This window comes from Trichechus manatus, unplaced genomic scaffold (assembly GCF_000243295.1).
Source record: "Trichechus manatus latirostris isolate Lorelei unplaced genomic scaffold, TriManLat1.0 scaffold00113, whole genome shotgun sequence".
Classification (NCBI taxonomy): domain Eukaryota; kingdom Metazoa; phylum Chordata; class Mammalia; order Sirenia; family Trichechidae; genus Trichechus; species Trichechus manatus.
In genome coordinates, this window is record NW_004444049.1 from 4,888,795 (window position 1) to 4,907,368 (window position 18,574).

At 53.9% G+C, this 18,574-nt stretch overlaps 2 protein-coding genes and 1 non-coding gene across 4 annotated transcripts; 2 read left to right on the top strand and 1 right to left on the bottom strand.

Annotated features, from left to right (window-relative positions):
* Nucleotides 1–7,011: 7,011 nt before the first annotated feature.
* Nucleotides 7,012–7,093, bottom strand: TRNAS-GCU (transfer RNA serine (anticodon GCU)). Its single transcript has one exon. It is a non-coding gene; the product is annotated as a tRNA-Ser (tRNA).
* A 456-nt stretch (nucleotides 7,094–7,549) lies between these two features.
* Nucleotides 7,550–9,946, top strand: B4GAT1 (beta-1,4-glucuronyltransferase 1). Its single transcript, XM_004383702.2, has 2 exons — nucleotides 7,550–8,745; nucleotides 9,064–9,946. The coding sequence occupies exons 1-2, from the start codon at nucleotides 7,690–7,692 to the stop codon at nucleotides 9,253–9,255; spliced, it is 1,248 nt and encodes a 415-aa protein (XP_004383759.1). The 5' UTR covers nucleotides 7,550–7,689; the 3' UTR covers nucleotides 9,256–9,946.
* Nucleotides 9,947–10,238: 292 nt separating this feature from the next.
* Nucleotides 10,239–17,722, top strand: BRMS1 (BRMS1 transcriptional repressor and anoikis regulator). 2 transcript variants are annotated; one of them, XM_023738191.1, is made up of 10 exons: nucleotides 10,239–10,349; nucleotides 13,553–13,698; nucleotides 13,791–13,881; nucleotides 14,062–14,189; nucleotides 14,333–14,412; nucleotides 14,493–14,589; nucleotides 15,123–15,215; nucleotides 16,366–16,430; nucleotides 16,767–16,806; nucleotides 17,222–17,722. In XM_023738191.1, exons 2-10 carry the CDS (start codon nucleotides 13,560–13,562, stop codon nucleotides 17,227–17,229), a joined length of 741 nt encoding a protein of 246 aa, XP_023593959.1. In that variant the 5' UTR covers nucleotides 10,239–10,349; nucleotides 13,553–13,559; the 3' UTR covers nucleotides 17,230–17,722. The 2 variants fall into 2 exon arrangements, with proteins under 2 accessions (XP_023593959.1, XP_023593960.1); XM_023738192.1 differs by having other exon boundaries at nucleotides 16,392–16,430.
* The last annotated feature ends 852 nt before the right edge of the window (nucleotides 17,723–18,574 follow it).

Genomic DNA, 18,574 nt, shown 5'->3' on the forward strand with positions numbered 1-18,574 from the left:
GTGGATCCAAGTAAAATGAAATCCTTGACAACTTCAATCTTTTCTCTGTTTATCATGATGTTGCTTACTGGTCCAGTTGTGAGGATTTTTGGTTTCTTGAAGTTAAGGTGCAATCCATATTGAAAGCTGTAATCTTTGATCTTCATCAGTAAGTGCTTCAAGTCCTCTTCACTTTCAGCAAGCAAGTTTGTGTCATCTGCATATCAAACGTTGTTAAATGAGTCTTCCTTCAATCCTGATGCCATGTTGTTATTCATATAGTCTGGCTTCTTGGATTATTTTTTCAGCATATAGACTGAATTAGTATGGTGAAAGGATACAACCCTGATGCACACCTTTTCTGACTTTAAACCACGCAGTATCCCCTTGTTCTCTTGGAACGACTGCCTCTTGGTCTATGTACACGTTCCTCAGGAGCACAGTTAAGTGTTCTGGAATTCCCATTCTTTGCAATGTTATCCATAATTTTTATGATCCACACATTCGAATGTCTTTGCAAAGTTACTAAAACACAGGTAAACATCTTTCTGGTATTCTTGCTTTCAGCCAAGATCCATCTGACATCTGCAATGATAGCCCTTGTTCCACGTCCTGCTCTGAATCTTCCTTGAACTTCTGGCAGTTCCCTGTCGATGTACTGCTGCAACTGTTTTTGAATTAGCTTCAGCAAAATTTTACTTGCCTGTGATACTAATGACATTGTTCAATAATTTCTGCATTCGATTGGATCACCTTTCTTTGGGATAGGCACAAATATAGATCTCTTCCACTCAGTTGGCCAGGTAGCTGTCTTCCAAAGTTCTTGGCACAGACAAGTGAGCACCTCCAGCATTGTATCTATTTGTTGAAATATCTCAATTGGTATTCCATCAATTCCTGGAGCCTTGTTTCTTGCCAATGCCTTCAGTGCAGCTTGGAATTCTTCCCTGAATATCATTGGTTTTTGATCATATGCTACCTCCTGAAAAGGCTGAACGTTGACCAATTCTTTTTGGTACAGTGACTCTGTGTATTCCTTCCATCTTCTTTCGATACTTCCTGCATCATTTAATATTTTCCCCACAGAATCCTTCGATATTGCAACTCGAGGCTTGAATTTTCTTTTCAGTTCTTTCAGCTTGAGAAATGCCAAGCGTGTTCTTCCCTTTTGGTTTTCTAATTCCAGGTCTTTTCACATTTCATTATAACACTATACTTTGTTTTCTCAAGCTGCCCTTTGAAATCCTGTGTTCAGCTCTTTGACTTCATCATTTCTTCCATTCAGTTTAGCTACTCTACATTCAAGAGCAATTTTCAGAGTCTTCTGACATCGATTTTGGTCTTGTCTTCCTTTCCTGTCTTTTTAATGACCTTTTGCTTTCTTCTGGTATGATGTCTTTGATGTCATTCCACAACTACTCTGGTCTTGGTCATTAGTGTTCAATGTTTCAACTGTATTCCTGAGGTAGTCTCTAAATTCAAGTGGAATATACTCAAGGTGGTACTTTGGCTCTCGTGGACTTGCTCTAATTTTCTTCAGCTGATACTCTTGAATGTAGAGCTGCTAAAGCAAGTGGAAGAAATGATGAAGTAAAAGAGCTGAACAGAAGATTTCAAACGACGGCGTGAGAAGACAAAGTAAAGTATTATAATAAAATGTACAAAGACCTGGAATTAGGAAACCAAAATGGAAGAACACGCTTGGCATTTCTCAAGCTGAAAGAACTGAAGAAAAAATTCCAGTCTTGTGTTCAATTTTAGAGGATTCTATGAGCAAAATGTTGAATGACGCAGGAAGCATTAAAAGAAGTTGGAAGGAATACACACAGTCACTGTAATAAAAAGAATCGGTCGACGTTCAACCATTTCAAGAGGTAGCATATGATCAAGAACCGATGATGCTGAAGGAATGAGTCCAAGCTATACTGAAGAGAATGGCAAAAAACAAGGCTCCAGGAATTGACGGAATGCCAACTGAGATGCTTCAACAAACGGATGCAGCGCTGGAGGTGCTCACTCATCTACGGCAAGAAATTTGGAAGACAGCTAGCTGGCCAACCGAATGGAAGAGATCTATATTTGTGCTCATTCCAAAGAAAGGTGATCCAACAGAAGGCGGAAATTATCAAACAATATGATTAATATCATAGGCAAGTAAAATTTTGCTGAAGATCATTCAAAAATGGCTGCAGCATTGCATCGACAGGGAGCTGCCAGATAGTCAAGTTGGATTTGGAAGACGACATGGAATGAGGGATATCATTGCTGATGTCAGAAGGATCCTGGCTGAAAGCAGAGAATACCAGAAAGATGTTTACCTCTGTTTTATTGATTATGCACAAGCATCCAACTGTGAGGATCGTAACAAATTATGGATAACATTGCAAATAATGGGAATTCCAAATCACTTAATTGTGCTCATGAGAAAACTGTATATGGACTAAGAGGCAGTCGTTCGAACAGAACAAGGGGACACTGTATGCTTTAAAATCAGGAGAGGTGGTGTACCCTTTCACCATACTTATTCAGTCTGTATGCTGAGCAAATAATCCAAGAAGCCAGAGTATATGAAGAAGAATACGGCATCAGGAATGGAGGAAAACTCACTGACAACCTGTGTTATGCAGATGACACAACCTTGCTTGCTGAAAGTGAAGAGGACTTGAAACACTTACTGATGAAGATCAAAGACTACAGCTTTCACGATGGATTACACCTCAATATAAAGAAAACAAAAATCTTCACAACTGCACTTTTAAGCAACATCGTGATAAACAGAGAAAATATTGAAGTTGTCAAGGATTTCATTTTTCTTGGGTCCACAATCAATGTCCTTGCAAGTAGCAATCAAGAAATCAAACGACGTATTGTGTTAGGCAATCTGCTGCAAAAGACCTCTTTAAAGTGTTCAAAAGCAAAAATGTTACTTTGAGGACTAAGGTATGCCTGACCCAAGCCACGGTATTTTCAACTGCTGTATATGTAGGCAAAGGCTGGACAATGAATAAGGAAGATTGAAGAAGAATCGATGCCTTTGAATCATGGTGTTGGCAAAGAATATTGAATATACCACGGACTGCCAAAAGAACAAACAAATCCGTCTTGGAAGAAGTACAGCCAGAGCACTCCTTGGAAGCAAGGATGGTGAGATTTCATCTCATACTTTTGACATGTTATCAGGAGGGACCAGTCCCTGAAGAAGGACATCATGCTTGGTAAAGTAGAGGGTCAGCGAAAAAGAGGAAGACACCCAACGAGATGGATTGACACAGTGCCTCAACAATGGGCTGAAAGATAGCAACGATTGTGCGGATGGCACAGGACCGAGCAGTATTTTGTTCTGGTGTACACAGGGTCGCTGTAAGTCACAACCAACTTGATGGCACATAATAACAAAAACAATTTTATGCTATGTGAATTTTACCTCAGATTTTTTAAAAAGATGTTATAAAACTAAGAGAGAGGGAGAGGCTCTGTATCTTGCTCAAGTCCTCACAGAGTGGGATTCCAACTTCCGGGTCCACATTCTGCCTTTCTGCCTCCCAAGAAAAGTCTCTCCAAAGACCCCAAGGTGCCATACTGGACAGCCAAGCATTAACTTGTTTGCTTCAGACAAGAATTCAGTCCTTCCCCCACTTGAAGACAGAAGACTCCCTCCAGGTTGAGGTGGTTCTGAAGGTTTCAGGGGATTGGGAGCTCCAAAGCCAAGCTATGAAGGCCATGTTGCATGTAGAGAGACTGTGAGGAGGAGAGCATTATGGGAGAAGGGAGAAAACCATGGGGTGGTGTTAGAGGTTGAATTGTGTCCTCCAAAAATACGTGTTTGAATCCTAACCCTTATACATGTGGAAAGGAGCCCTGGTGGCACAATGGTTAAGCGCTCAGCTGTTAATCAAAAGGTTGGTGGTTCAAACCCACCCAGCGGCCCCTAAGGAGAAAGACCAAGCAATCTGCTCTGGTAAAAGATTACAGCCAAGAAAATCCTATGGGGCACTTCTACTCTGTCACGCAGGGTTACTATGAGTCGAAAATGGACTGGACAGCACCCGACAACAACATACATGTGGATGTAATCCCATTTGACAATAAGGTTTCTTTGTTATGTTAATGAGGCTGTATCATTTTAGGGTGTGTCTTAAGACAATCACTTTTGAGATATAAAAGAAGCCAATTAGGCACAGAAGCAAGCAAGTAGAGATGGGGAAGGCAGATGCTACACCGCATGAAGATCCACAAGGAACTGAGGAAGAGAGGCTGAAAAGACACTAGGACCTTCTCCCAGAGCTGACAGAGACAGAAAGCCTTCCTCAAGAGCCAGCGCCCTGAATCTGGATTTCTAGCCTCCTAAACTGTGAGAAAATAAATTTTTGTTTATTAAAGCCACCCACTTGTGGTATTTCTCTTATAGCAGCACTAGATAACTAAGACAGTGCAAAGGGACAGACTTCGTCATAGGGCTGTTGGGAGAATTTAGGGATGGTATTTTCAGTCGCCTCATATGCATACAAAAGCTGGACAACGAATAAGGAAGAACAAAGAAGAATTGATGCCTTTGAATTAGGGTGTTGGTGAAGAATGTTGAATATACCATGGACTGCCAGAAGAATGAACAAATCTGTCTTGGAAGAAGTACATCCGGAATGCCCTTCGGAAGCAAGAATGGCGAGACTTCGTCTCATGTACTTTGGACATGTTATCAGGAGGGATCAGTCCCTGGAGAAGGACATCATGCTTGATAAAGTAGAGGGTCAGCGAAGAAGGAAAACACCCTCAAGGAGATGGATTGACACAATGGCTGCAACAATGGGCTCAAACATAGCAACGACTGTGAGGATGGCGCAGGACCAGGCAGTGTTTCGTTCCGTTGTACACAGGGTCACTGTGAGTTGGAATCGACTCAACAGCAATGGATTTGTTTTTTTCTTTTTTTTTTTTTTGTTGTTGTTCAGGAAACCACAGCCCATTAGCTTTCACCTTGGTGAAGGTAAAGGTTCTGGGTAACTGTCTTCTAGCCCTGGTGGTACGATAGCTAAGCGCTCCTTTGCTAGTCGAAAGGTTGGTGGTTGGAACCCACCCAGTGGCTCCTTGGGAGAAAGACCTGGAGATCTGCTTTCATAAAGATTACAGCCTAGAAAATCCTACGGGGCAGTTCTACTATGTCACATGGGGTTGCTATGAGTCAGAATCAACTCCGCAGCACCTAACAACAACAAGCCTCAATCTAGTAGCCCCTGGGTGGCGTAAATATTTAAGCACTCAACTAGTAGCTGAAAGGTTGGTAGTTCGAACCCACTTGGAGGTGCCTTGGAAGACAGGCCTGGCAATTCAGTTCAGGGGTGTGGTAGGGTGGTGGTAGATATGGACAGAGCAGTCACCGGCCTAGAAAAGGGGGTGGGATCTCCAGGGCCAGCGAGGCCAGGATCTGGCTGGAGCTGTTAGGCAGGGAGTGGAAGGAGCCCAGTGCCCTTAGTCAGAGGGCAGTGGAGTCTCCCAGGGAAAGCCAGCCAGAGGGATGTAGCAGGGGCATCAGCAGACCCATTGTAAATGGTTATTAACTCTGGTCTTTGACTCTTCCATGTCTCCCCCCACCCCAGCCAGGCCTCTCTGCCCACAACAGCAGATTCTGTTAGCAGGTTCTGTGCCCTCCTCTGGGCCTTCCATGACACCTCACCAAGGCCCTGTCATTACTTTACGGTCTTCCTTTTGACTAGAGGCTCCCTCTGGGGACACTTCACAGTTATTCAACAAACATGTATTGATGCCTGCTATGTGCCTAGCATTGTGGGGTGGGGAATGCCTGGGAAAATCTTATCCATCAAGGCAGCAACTGCGCATTGAGCGCTGACGATGAAACTCAGATGCTCAAAGGTCCAGGCAGGTGGGGAAGGGCCGGAATTGAGAATTTGGTAAAGCCCATTTACACAGGGGGAGCTCTGGCCAATTGTCACTTGTGGAAATGCAGGCCTGGCATTGCCAGATCTTCCAGAATTTTAAATCCAGAAGTTGGAAATATGCATTTTATTGTGAAGTCTCCTGACTTCCCAAAGTTAACAACTAATGTGATTCAAACTGTTATTTTTAAACACTGATTAGGCCGAAGAAAACCCATATGGGCACAACATCTGGCCTCCAAGCCCCCTGTTTGCAAGGCCTGTGCTGTCGGGATCTGTGCTTGCCTTTCTCCTCTATCTTGGCACAGGTACCAGTGAAAACTTTCAAGGACAGTAGCTGTCCCATCTCAGGTGCCTAACACAGCCCCTGGCAGGGAGCAGGTGCTAAGTAGGTGTTATCTCACTGGGCTGCAGGATATAGGTCTCCTGGCTGCCCCTCATCTCAACAACCTTCATTGGCTCCCTACTGCCTGTGGAATAGCAGACAAACACCTCATTCTGATATTCCAGGCCCTCCCTAGTCTGTCCCAATGCACCTTCCCAAGATTCACAGCCGTTTGTCCTATAGGGGCACCCCTGGCTCAGGCCACAAAGGTCATGTATCTGTTATGTAATTATTTACATACTTGATTTGGCCTTCCAGGTCATGGACTTTCCCACAACTTCTCCTAAAGATTCCATGGATCAATGAATCCACAAACATTTATTACACGACTTCTGGGAGAAGTTCCGGGAAGAGAGAAATGGAGGAGTGGGAGGAATCAGTAGGCAGAATAGAGTAATAAATGATCAAACATCCTTACTCCTACCCAAGTTTCACTACTTCAGGCAGGAGGGAACTCTCCAATTGCTGCAGATAACACATTCATCCTCAGGTTGGCATCTGCCAGAATCCCGGTTCTGTTCTTTTCGGTGCCACCAACCCCTGGGACCTGTATATAGAGACAAAGAAAAACACAACCTTGACCTCTCCACAGAGGTTCAGAGATCTGGAGTCTGCCGAAGTGCGAGATGCAGTGCTAACAATGAGATGTCAGAGCCCCAGGACAGCGCCCCCAACCCCAGCTCAATTCTTTGCAACTTCCTGCGCTAGACAGACGGATGTAGAAAATTAAGAATCATTTATTTTGTAAAATACCAGCGACGAGGATGGGATTCGAACCCACGCGTGCAAAGCACAATGGATTAGCAGTCCATCGCCTTAACCACTCGGCCACCTCGTCCCACGCGAAGGGTGTCCTTCTATGTTCTCTTATCACTCATCTCCTACGCACTTTCCTAGCCCCCTCTACCCACTCTCCAGCGAAGATCTCTTAGGACACCTAGGGCAGCGAGAAACTGCGGAAATAAACGTTTTTGTTTTTTATTTTTTCCTTTCTGCCCGCCACAGCCGGGAACCCAGGCCATCCTTCATCAGGCAGCAGCCGAGCTCTGCCACAGTTTCCCCTCTCTGACTCGGGGACGAGCGCACGGGGTTTCAGGGCGCGCTGGGTCCAGGGGTCGCGCACTGCGGGGAGCGAGGGGGCACACGTTCCGGAGGACCCAGCGGGACGGGATGCGGTGGGACAACAGGGGCCGCAGCGCCGACCCGCGCGCTCCGGCAGTCCCAGCGTTTGCAAAGCGCGCGGGCGCGGTGGCTCCTCCTCCCTCGCAGGGGCTGGCGCGCGACCGAAGCCGGTCGGCGGGCGGAGCTGCGGGGCTCGGCTGGACTCGGTTCGCTTCGGCTGCGCTCGGCACGCTGCGGTAAATCCCGGCTCGCGGGTGGCTGGCAGAGGCTCCGGCTGGTGGTCCCTGCTGCGCGCTCTAAGCCCGGAGAGCCATGCAGATGTCCTACGCCATCCGGTGCGCCTTCTACCAGCTGCTTCTGGCCGCCCTCATGCTCGTAGCGATGCTGCAGCTGCTCTACCTGTCGCTGCTGTCCGGGCTGCACGGGCAGGAGGAACAAGACCAGTATTTCGAGTTCTTTCCCCCGTCCCCGCGGTCCGTGGACCAGGTCAAGGCGCAGCTCCGTACCGCGCTGGCCTCGGGAGGCGTCCTGGACTCCAGCGGTGACTACCGCGTCTACAGGGGCCTGCTGAAGACCACTATGGATCCCAACGATGTGATCCTGGCCACGCACGCCAGCGTGGACAACCTGCTGCACCTGTCCGGCCTGCTGGGGCGCTGGGAGGGCCCGATGTCCGTGTCGGTGTTCGCGGCCACCAAGGAGGAGGCGCAGCTGGCCACGGTGCTGGCCTACGCGCTGAGCAGCCACTGCCCCGACATGCGCTCCAGGGTCGCCATGCACCTAGTGTGCCCCTCGCGCTACGAGGCCGCCGTGCCCGACCCCCGGGAGCCGGGGGAGTTTGCCCTGCTGCGCTCCTGCCAGGAGGTCTTTGACAAGCTAGCCAGAGTGGCCCAACCCGGGATCAATTATGCGCTGGGCACCAACGTCTCCTATCCTAATAACCTGCTGAGGAATCTGGCTCGCGAAGGGGCCAACTACGCACTGGTGATCGATGTGGACATGGTGCCCAGCGAGGGGCTGTGGAGAGGGTTGCGGGAGCTGCTGGATCAGAGCAAGCAGTGGGCGGGCACCGCGCTGGTGGTGCCTGCCTTCGAGATCCGTCGAGCCCGCCGCATGCCCGTCAGTAAGACGGAGCTGGTGCAGCTCTACCAGGTGGGCGAGGTGCGCCCCTTCTATTATGGGCTGTGCACGCCCTGCCAGGCACCCACCAACTACTCCCGCTGGGTCAACCTGCCTGAAGAGAGCCTGCTGAGGCCTTCCTACGTGGTGCCCTGGCAGGACCCCTGGGAGCCATTCTATGTGGCTGGAGGCAAGGTGCCCCCCTTCGATGAGCGCTTTCGGCAGTATGGCTTCAATCGCATCAGCCAGGTGCCCATGAGGGGAGGGCAGGGGAGGCAGGGGGGTGGGAGGGAGAGGCAAGAGGTGGAGGGGAGGGTGAGTGAGTGGGTGGGGGAGAAGGGGGGGTGGGAGAGGGGAGTAGGCCTGTGGGTCAGGGAGCTATGAGGAGTGGTGCTGGGTGGAATTGAGGCAGGGAGGCAGGAAGGATCCCAGGTCAGGAAGTGGTTGCGTGGTGTGGAAGATCCAGATGCCTCCAGAGGGGTGAGGGTGCTGGAGTTCGGTTTTAGGGGTGTCAATCTTGGCCCCAGGAATGTCTCCCACTTTGCTGACCTGTCTCTCACTCCACAGGCCTGTGAGCTGCACGTGGCAGGGTTCGATTTTGAGGTTTTGAATGAAGGTTTCCTCGTTCATAAGGGCTTCAAGGAAGCTTTGAAGTTCCATCCCCAAAAGGAGGCTGAAAATCAGCACAATAAGATCTTGTACCGCCAGTTCAAACAGGAGTTGAAGACCAAGTACCCCAACTCCCCCCGCCGCTGCTGAGCCCTTCCCTCCCCCAGTCTGAGAAGTTTCAGCCTCCTGACTCCTCGGGCCGCCCCTTAGGCCTGACTGGGGTAAGAAATGTCTCTCCACTTTGCAGAGGGAGCTATAGTGTTGCAACACTGGACTTGAATATGGGGTGCTAGGATCAAGTTCTAGCTTTACCACTAACTAGCTGTGTGGCCTTGAGCAAATCCCTTTACCTCCCTGAGCCTCAGTTACTCCGTCTGTAAAACGGGAAGTGAGAATGCCTACCTCACAGAACTGTTGGGAGGCTCAGACGAGACGCTATCTGTGAAAACATTCTGTAAGCTTCGTACAAATGTGAAGTATTATTAATATTATTACAGTATTATTATTGTTGTTGTCACTATTGTTATTAACAATCGTGGGTGTGTGGGTGGTAGGAAAGCAGAAAATATGAATGGGACAGGGCTGAAAGATCAGAGACATGGGGGTACTTAAGGAATGGGGCTTTCCGGAAAGAAATCGGATGAAGGCGTGGAATTTCGTTCGTAGCTTCTGGGCAGAAGCCTAAACAACTCTAGCGCCTCCACCCTCGGGGGCTGTGGAGGAGGGAAGGGTCTGAAGGCTTGATGGGCGATAATCCATGAAAATCTGTACCCTCGAATAGGCTGGTGCTGGGTATTTGCCTACTTATGACAATGTTTAAATAAATGAGTGTTCACACCCACAGCTGGCTCCATTTCTCTCCGAAGCCGGAGGGAGGGGGGTTCCTGGTTTCACCCCTAGGACGCCGGGTGCGGTGGCCGCGGACCGAGGTGCGTGGGCTGCAAAGCGAGGAAACCACAGGGGCCTTTGCCGCAGGCCGAAGCCTAATAAGAACCTCCACCGGTTGCCATGGCATCCAGCCCGCGGTATCCCAGCATGCCTCGCCCCCAGCTGTCCAATTATGAGCTCCCCGGCGGGCGCCCCCAGATGACGCACACGGAAGCGCGGACAGGCCCCGCCTCCCTGAGGAGAGCGACCTGCACAGCGCTTCCGGGAGCTTGGCGGTGCGGCCGGTATCGGCACCTTTGGGCGCCTATCGGGGAGTCCTGGACGTGAGGCCAGAGGGCCCCCCCCACCTCCCCGCGGTGCGTATCGCCACCCCTAACCCCTGGTTCTGCCTCTCTGGACCAGTCGGGCGCGCCCTGCCCAACCTTCTCCTTCCGGGCCGAAGCGGAGACTTAAACCGGCCGGACGCGTACGGGGCTGCGGGGCCGAAGGCGGCTGCGGGGGAGACCGCGATTCTCCCGCCCGCGTCTCCGCATCCGGAGATGAGACGAGGCCGAGCCGCCCGGGCGCCGCGAAAGGGGCGATGGTGGGGAGGGGCCAGCCTTCCAGGGAGAGCTGCCTCTCGGAGCTCAGTCTGAAAAGATAAATGGCATGCGCACGGCGCTTCACAGTTTGCTTTTCTATCCCTTAGCCTTGCCGTCTTTACAACGCTCAGAGCAGGAATGGTTATCCCCGTTGCAGACGGGCAAGGAGGGGAAGTTGTAACTTAATTTAGTTCTCTTAGTAAAATTAGAGATAGCTGGAGGAGACACACACACACACACACATACACACACACATCCTCCTTTTCTGATCTGGAAAAGCTTCTGGAAGCTGTAGGGCTTAGGCTGAGTCAAGGTGAAGAGGAATTGCAAATGGAGGGAACTGCAGGAACAAAGGAACCCTGGTGGCGCAGTGAGACTTGCAAGTGGGAAAGATGAGAGGCTGGTTTGGAGAACCGAGAAATGGAGGAATGAAGGTTCCCCTTCTGCTAAGTTTTTCAGGTCAGGTTCAGATCCGTGGTGAAGTTGTTGAGAAATCTGACAAAACTCCTAGGCCAGACTTTTGATGCAACTTGAATAGGTGTCAACCAAAGTTAACAGACATTTCAGGTTTGTTGTCACTACAAGGACCTGAAGCTACCAAGAAGTAAAAACCAATCCTTGCCCTGCAAAAGTTTGTTTTGTTTACTTATATTTGCCGGTCCTCCATTCATCAAGTGAGCCAGTCCTGGGCTAGGTGACTAAGATGTATTTGTAGCCCCTGCCCTGGAGAGGCTCACAGACTGGCTGGGGAGATAGAACGAGAACGGGCAAACAGAAGGGAGATGGAAGGAAGGCCTCCTGGCCGGAGTGGAGTCTGCACCAGTCTAAAGGACTGCGAGGCAGCGGCCAGAGAAGCTGGAAGAGCGTCGTAGTAAAGTAGAAGCCTGCAGGAGGCAGTGAGTCTGCTGGGAGGATGCTTCAGTTCTCCTCTTAGGGAGTCTCTTGGCAGGGTTCGACACTGTTGTTGACCGCTCCTTCCTTCTGAAATGTTCTCTGCCTGTGACTTTGGGGTTTTTCTTTTCTACCTCTCAATTTCCTTCTCCTTTGCAGGGTCTCCTCAGCAGCCCCTTTGGTGACCCTGGGAGTTCCATCATGGACCCTTTCTCACTCCACACTTTCTGCCTTGGTGTCACACCCTCTCCCGTGGCCTGGACAGCTTGCTCTATGATGGCGACCAGATGTCTCTGCAGCCCAGATTTCTCTCTGAGGCTTAGACCCAGGTCCCCTTCCCTCCTGCACTCCCTTCTCTCAGTTCTGCATCATGCTGCTCACTCTACCTGGAGCGTTCCTTCCTCTGCTAGTCAGTTCATCCGTCTGGTCCATCTCCCCTGGCAGCCGTCACTGCTGCCCCAAGCTCCTGGTCTTGGTTAGACGCCCTTCCCCTGTGCCCCCAGTCTGCTGCTTTGCCTCTCTCTCTCCCAGGAACGTGTAAGCTCCTGGAGGTCAAAGCCTGTCTCTGCCCCAGTGATGCCCCAGCACCTGCCATAGTGCCTGGTAGCACCTAGCGTATATTAAGTGCTCAATAAATACTCAGTGAGTGACTAAACGAAGGACTGCTTGGCAGTGTTTGATGTTGCTGAGAAACCAATTAAGATGAGCACTGAAAAATACTGGTATTAGCCACAAGGAGGTTGTTGGTTAACTTGACAGGACCCGTTTCAGCAGAGAATGATAGGTGCAGGAACAGATGGGCGCAAATGGGAGGTGAGAGCAGGAAGGGCAGGTGTGTACAAGGCCTTGAAAATGGAGCTGTGGCGTGGAAGGCAGTGAGGTGGAATAGGGTGAGGTTTGGTTTGTCTTTCTGCTCTTTCTTACTGATGGAAAACATCTGAGCACATCTAAAGTTTCATGGGAAGGAGGCTGTCAAGGAGAGAAGTTGAAGCTACAGAAGAGAGGGGAGGGCTGACGACGTGAGATTCCAGAGGAAGCAGAAAGAGATGAGAAATGAGAGAAGGGATGGGGGAGGGGAGGGAACCTGGGTCTAAGCCTCAGTGAAATCTGGCCGCACAGAGATCTGATCACCGTCACAGAGCGAGTTGTTCAGGCCACAGGAGAGGGTACAAACACCAAGGCAGGAAGTGTGGAGTGAGAAGGGGTCCATGATGGAACTCCCAGGGTCACCAAAGGGGCTGCTGAGGAGACCCCTGCAAAGGAGAAGGGAATTAGTGAGCACAGTGCAGGGAACCACGGGACGCTATCAGGAAGAGAAGAGGAGTCCGTGATGGGCAGAAAGAGGGGTGGGAGCAGAGGAGGAGGGAGGGCATAGTGTCTTTGGGGACTCGCCAATGCATGGGTTGGGTGAAGGAGCTGGGCGGGTGGTTCCGTCCAGTCTGTGAAGGGCCTTGAAAGCCCCAGCAAGAAGTTCGGGCCCAGTCCCATAGGCCGGGGGAGCCCTAGAGGGCTTTTGAAAGGGAAAGAGAACTTGCCCAGAGCCCTGCTGGGTGCTGGTCCCTTGCAGAGTTTACCCCATCCTCATACCACTCCCACAGAGGGGTCACGGGAAGAGCAACTGTGCATCCTCACGGCCACACTTGTACCTAGGGCGTTGGCCACCTCACCGGGTCTGCTTGATCCTCACGGCCACGCTTAGCATTGTACGTGGGGCGTCGTCCACCTCACTGGGTCTGAGCTCCACCTCACCGGGTCTGCTCTCCTAGTGCCTTTTCCGGCGCTGGGGCGTCTGGGTTGTAACACTTCGTGCCGCTGCCCTTTCCCGTTCTGTGAATCGTTGCTTCACCCAGGATTGGGATCACCAGCAGGGTCAGAGGGCATGAGCGTTTCCATGGCTCCCCGGCTTCTGGGGGAGCTGTGCACCCAGGGCCATTGGCTCCCTCCCACCCACCATGGGTCAGGGTGGCGAGGACAGTCACCTCCCCGCCGTCCCCTCTGATTGAGGGTCAGGCTGGGCTTGACTCTCTGCTTGGCCACTTCTCTGCACTGTGGGCGGTGCTAAGTGATGGCTCCACCCCTTCTCCCAGAGCCCAAATGCCGGGCCAGCCCCCAAGCAAGGACACAGAAGAGATGGAACCTGAGGCCGACTCAGCGGCCGAGATGAACGGGGAGGAGGAAGAGAGTGAGGAGGAACGGAGCGGCAGCCAGACGGAGTCTGAGGAGGAGAGCTCCGGTGAGTCTACACAGACGTGCACGCACACGCTCGTACACACGGTGCCCGCCCGCTCCTCGTCAGAGTGGCCCTGACCAGCCCCTTGTCCCCAGAAATGGACGATGAGGACTACGAGCGGCGCCGCAGCGAGTGCGTCAGCGAGATGCTGGACCTGGAGAAGCAGTTCTCGGAGCTGAAGGAGAAGTGAGCGGGCACACCCAGGGCTGCTCTTGGGCTCCCGGAGAGGAGGCAGTAGGCCCGGTGCTGGCGGGCGGCTGAGGTCCCGAGTGAGTGAGCACCTGACCAGGCCTGCCGCGGAGCCGGGGCTCTGTGTGTGTATCTGCCTGAGAGCACCGACGAACCAACAGGTCTCTCACCTCCCAGGTTGTTCCGGGAGCGACTGAGCCAGCTGCGCTTGCGGCTGGAGGAAGTGGGAGCTGAGAGAGCCCCCGAGTACACAGAGCCTCTCGGGGGGCTGCAGCGGAGCCTCAAGATTCGCATTCAGGTGGCAGGTGTGTGGGCTGTCCCGTGTCCTGGGGCCAGGCCCCAGTCACTCCCTCTGTCCCTCCTCTCATCCCTGCCCTGTGTTCCCAGCCCTCCTTCCTGGACACCTCAACCCTTAGCTTAGCAGGGCCGTCTGCTCCCTCCTCCACAGGCATCTACAAGGGCTTCTGTCTGGATGTGATCAGGAATAAGTACGAGTGTGAGCTGCAGGGAGCCAAACAGCACCTGGAGGTGAGGGGCTGGGCACCTGCAGAGGGTGGTGGGCAAGGCCCGAGGGCCCTGCCCGGCTGAGCTGCTCTGGCCTTCTCCAGAGCGAGAAGCTGCTGCTGTACGACACCCTGCAGGGGGAGCTGCAGGAGCGGATCCAGAGGCTGGAGGAGGACCGCCAGAGCCTGGACATCAGCTCAGGTGAGGCGCTGTGCCACCACCCAGCACCCGTCTGCCCCTTGGCTTCCCGGACTGCACGCAGGGGCAGTCATCGGCCCTGTGCCTTGGGCTTGCCACGAGGACTGACTGATATGGAAAGGCCCAGCCCAGGGCCTGGCATGCAGTGGGGCTCAGGCAGAGTGGGCCTCTTGCCCTCCTGCCCCTGCTCTCTCCCCAGAGCGGGAGGTGCCAGTCGGCACGCGCACACACAGTAACCACAGTCCCCTCCACATCCGCAGCACCTGTGTTCCTCCTTCATGTCAGTTCTGCCAGGAGGCTGCTGTGGGGTCCTGTCGTCCTCCCCCAGCCCGTCACCTGCCCCCATCCACTGAGCAAAGGAAGAACCTGGGGCTCCCAGCAGTGTAGTCAGGACCTGAACTCAGGCTTCCCAGCCCAAGCCCAGGGTTCTCTCCTCTGCCCCACGTGGTGGTTGGTGGGGGAGGGGAGGGGAGGACAGAGGGAGGGTGGGGGGCGTCCCTGAAGGCCAGCACCCTGACCCTGACTCTGGGGCACAGAGTGGCGGGATGACAAACTGCACGCCGGAGGCAGCTCCCGGACCTGGGACTCCCTGCCACCCAGCAAGAGGAAGAAGGCACCCCTCGTCTCCGGTATCCTTCCACCCACGGGGGCCTGATGCTGGGCAGGGGACCAGGGTCAGCTCCAGACCCGGGGATGCAGAGGACAGAGGACCAGACACGTTCCTGGTCGCTTGGTGTTACGTGACCATGTCCAGGCAAATCCAGCTGTCAGGGATTTATCGTGGCACCTGGCCCTCCTGGGCCGTGTGGCCTGCAGAGAAAGAGAAATGTCAGTCCTGACTCGCAGGGACTTCCTGAGTGAGACTGGCTTTCCCATGATGTCTCCCCTGCCCGGCCCAGGCTTCCCCACCCTGTGCCCTCGCTTGGGCTCCACTTCCTCTTCCCAGCTCCCTCCACTTGCTCAGCGCTCATCTCAAGTGGCCCTTCCCCCATGAAGCCTGTCCTGGTCCACCCCAGTGGCCGTGGCTTTTCTCTCTGCACACCTCTGGCCTCTCTTGGGATGCCCACATTCTGTGTGGGAGTATTGGCCTCTGCCCCACTTTAGACACGAGCCCCTCCAGTCCAGGGCTGGCCGAGTCACCACCCCCGGGACCCTCCTGGTATGTCACAGCCCTGAGCTGAATAGCCAGGCCCCCTCTAGGGCATTCGTGAAGCAGCCAGACCCTTGGGTCACCTTGTGATGGAGATGAGGCTCAGGGCAGGTAGGAGAAATTGAGCAGGAGGTGAGGGCGTGGAGACATCGGGTGCAGAGCGCAGGGGAGCACGGGAGGGAGAGTGGATGGTCTCCGGACGGGAGGGGAGGCCAGAGGAGGCATGTCTTCAGGATGGAAGAGAGATGGGGGAGAGGTCCAGGAGAGGGAATAGGTAACAATGGCGGGGAAATAGGGGAAGGAGTGAGGTCCTCGAGGGTTGGGATACACCTGAACAGCAGACCTTGACTGAAGAGAGGAGGGGAGGGTGAGCCAAGGGGCTGTATGGGTGAGCTCGGCACTCTCCCTGTCCTTGGTGAAGCAGAGCCTGAGCTGCCTTGCTGAGAGCCGGCCAGGTGGTCTCGTGGGGGTGAAGCCTGAGCCCTAACCCAGATTCTCAGCTCCTAACCCCACACCGTCCCTGCACCACCTCTCCGGGCCTTGGGTCGGTCTCGAACTCAGTGGGCTAGGCCTGCCACCTGTCACCTGCCCCCTCTGCTGGGCGTCCTGCTTCCTTGACACCGTTGCAGGCCCTTATATTGTGTACATGCTGCAGGAAATCGACATCCTGGAGGACTGGACCGCCATCAAAAAGGTGGGCTCAGCTCTGGGCCTGGCTCTGCGGGCCTGTGCTTTCTGAGGGCCTGGGGTCCCGGGTGGCCCCTGGGCACAGCCTGCCTTCACCCCAGCTTCCCTGTGTTCCCGTGGGACGTAGGCTGCCCTGGAAGGGAGCCCTCTCCTCGATCAGGCTTTGATGCTGATGGGAAGGAGGGAGGAGAGGGAAGAGGGGAGAGCAGCCGGGCTGGCCGTGTCTGACAACAGACCTCATCAGGACTTGCTTTCGAAAGGTCTCCCCCCACCCTCAGTGCAGCCCGCACCCCCATAGGCTGGGGGCAGACTCTTAGGGGGGCTTTTCTTCTCACCCACCCAGGCTAGAGCAGCTGTGTCCCCTCAGAAGAGAAAATCAGATGGTAAGAACCTTAGAGGTTATCCTGCCTCCCACACACCAGTCTCCCCTCCCCGTCCCCGATGTCACCTCCCCCAGCCCAGCCTCCAGGAAAGAGGCCAGAGAGAGGCACGGTCACATCACAGTCTGAGGCCAAAACCCACTTACGTTTTGGGGGTTCTATGGGAGTTTTGTTAGGAAGCAGGGTGGGAGGTGGGGGGCTCTGGGTTGATGGAGCTAAAGGATGGTAGAGAACGGAGGAAGCCCCCAGCTGGGGTTGGGTTTTTTTTTTGGGGGGGGGGCGGGGAGCAGCAGCCCTCTAGGGTCTGGAGGGCTGTGGTGAGGTGACTGGACAGCCAAGGCCACTGACCTCAGTCCCCGTATGGAGGGGCTCCCCTCTTCTCACCTCAGTGATTTTCCCCTTCCCATGCATCCTCCAGGACTGTGACCCTGATGTTCTCAGCCAAAGGGTTTCTCAGAGCGGCTGGCACCAAACCCAAAACTTGCGTTTTCCTGCTGCAGAAAGGTGGACTGACAGGCCCCTCAGGTCTGCCTGGCGGCCCAGCAGCTCTCCAAGGCTGCAGTCGGCCTCCACCTCCAGCACCACTGGCCTCAACTCTTCCTCTGCCCCCCGCAGGGGCCGGCACCACTGTGGGCCTGGAGCTGACCTGCACAGGCCGGACTGTCTCCCCGTCCCCAGCCAGCCTGCCGCCCGCCTCCTAAAGACCAGCTTCCTCTGCCCTCCCTGACAATTTAAGCCAAACAGTGTCTTCCTGCTGACCTTGGGCCCTGGTCCTTAGCCCCTGAGCCGGGCCCCACTGCGGGGACTCGGAGCCATAAGTTATATTTGGGGGGCTCTGTCCTGGCAGGAGGTGGAGGTGAGAAGCCAGGCTCCCCAGGTTTTTTCAGGGTATCTCTTCGTTCCGCCTCTCAGATGGCAAAGACTGGAATTAAAACCTGTCCTGTGACTCTGGCCTGATCTGTGTGTGTCTGATTTATCTGGCAAGGGGATTGCGGCTCCCCTGGGTGCTCCTGACCTGGGGTACAGCCTGGGTCAGGGTGCTCTTCCATACACCACCCCCCCTCCCGTAGGTGGAGGCTGGGACCTGGGCTACTGCTGCTGCTGGGCAGTCTGAGCAACATGTGGCTGTGCAGGCAGGGCATGTGACCTCGGGTGGGGAAGGGGGCTGGGTGCTCCATGCTTGGAGATGGTCATGTCTGCACCTGCCCCAGTCGCTTGGCAGATTGGCAGGGCCTGTGCGTAGGAGGCAGCCGGCAGCAGCGCCATGTGCTGACGACCTCATAGCCAGACTCCCCCCTGTTTAGTGCTGAGTGCTGGAACCACCCCCAGAACCTCAGTTAAGCAAAGGGTTTAGTTTCCGTGGATACACGGCATCCTTTCTCCATGGCAACCTGAAATCCCAAAGCCCAGGTTGGATTCAGAAATGAGTCATCTGTTACCAGTAGAGGGCCCTCTGCCACCAGGCCGACCTCGAGACCAGGGACAAATGAGCAACTGACCACAGACTTAAAGGTTCCTCAAGGGCAGGCTGGGGCCTGTGGGGACCGAGACGCGCCTCACTTAACCCCTTCTTGCCCATGTGTGTCGTTTGAGTGGGCTAGCGAGGCTGCGCGAAGCTCCGTGAGGAGGTGGCACCCCGAGAGCTGGGGCCCACACAGAGGCGCTAGCACGGAGGGGGTCCTAGCCCCCTGAGGCTGGACCCAGAACAGAGGAGGCGGACACCGCCCGGACAGAGTGGACACAGAAGAGTTAACGGGCGGGGTGTGTCGGG

Excerpts from the sequence above, each read along its gene's own strand:
- B4GAT1 (XM_004383702.2), top strand. The coding sequence starts at position 7,690 with ATGCAGATGTCCTACGCCATCCGGTGCGCCTTCTACCAGCTGCTTCTG. Across the intron at positions 8,746-9,063 it reads GCTTCAATCGCATCAGCCAG|GCCTGTGAGCTGCACGTGGC; the intron begins GTGCCCATGAGG and ends CTCACTCCACAG.
- BRMS1 (XM_023738191.1), top strand. The coding sequence starts at position 13,560 with ATGCCGGGCCAGCCCCCAAGCAAGGACACAGAAGAGATGGAACCTGAG. Across the intron at positions 13,882-14,061 it reads TTCTCGGAGCTGAAGGAGAA|GTTGTTCCGGGAGCGACTGA; the intron begins GTGAGCGGGCAC and ends CTCACCTCCCAG. Across the intron at positions 14,190-14,332 it reads GATTCGCATTCAGGTGGCAG|GCATCTACAAGGGCTTCTGT; the intron begins GTGTGTGGGCTG and ends CCTCCTCCACAG.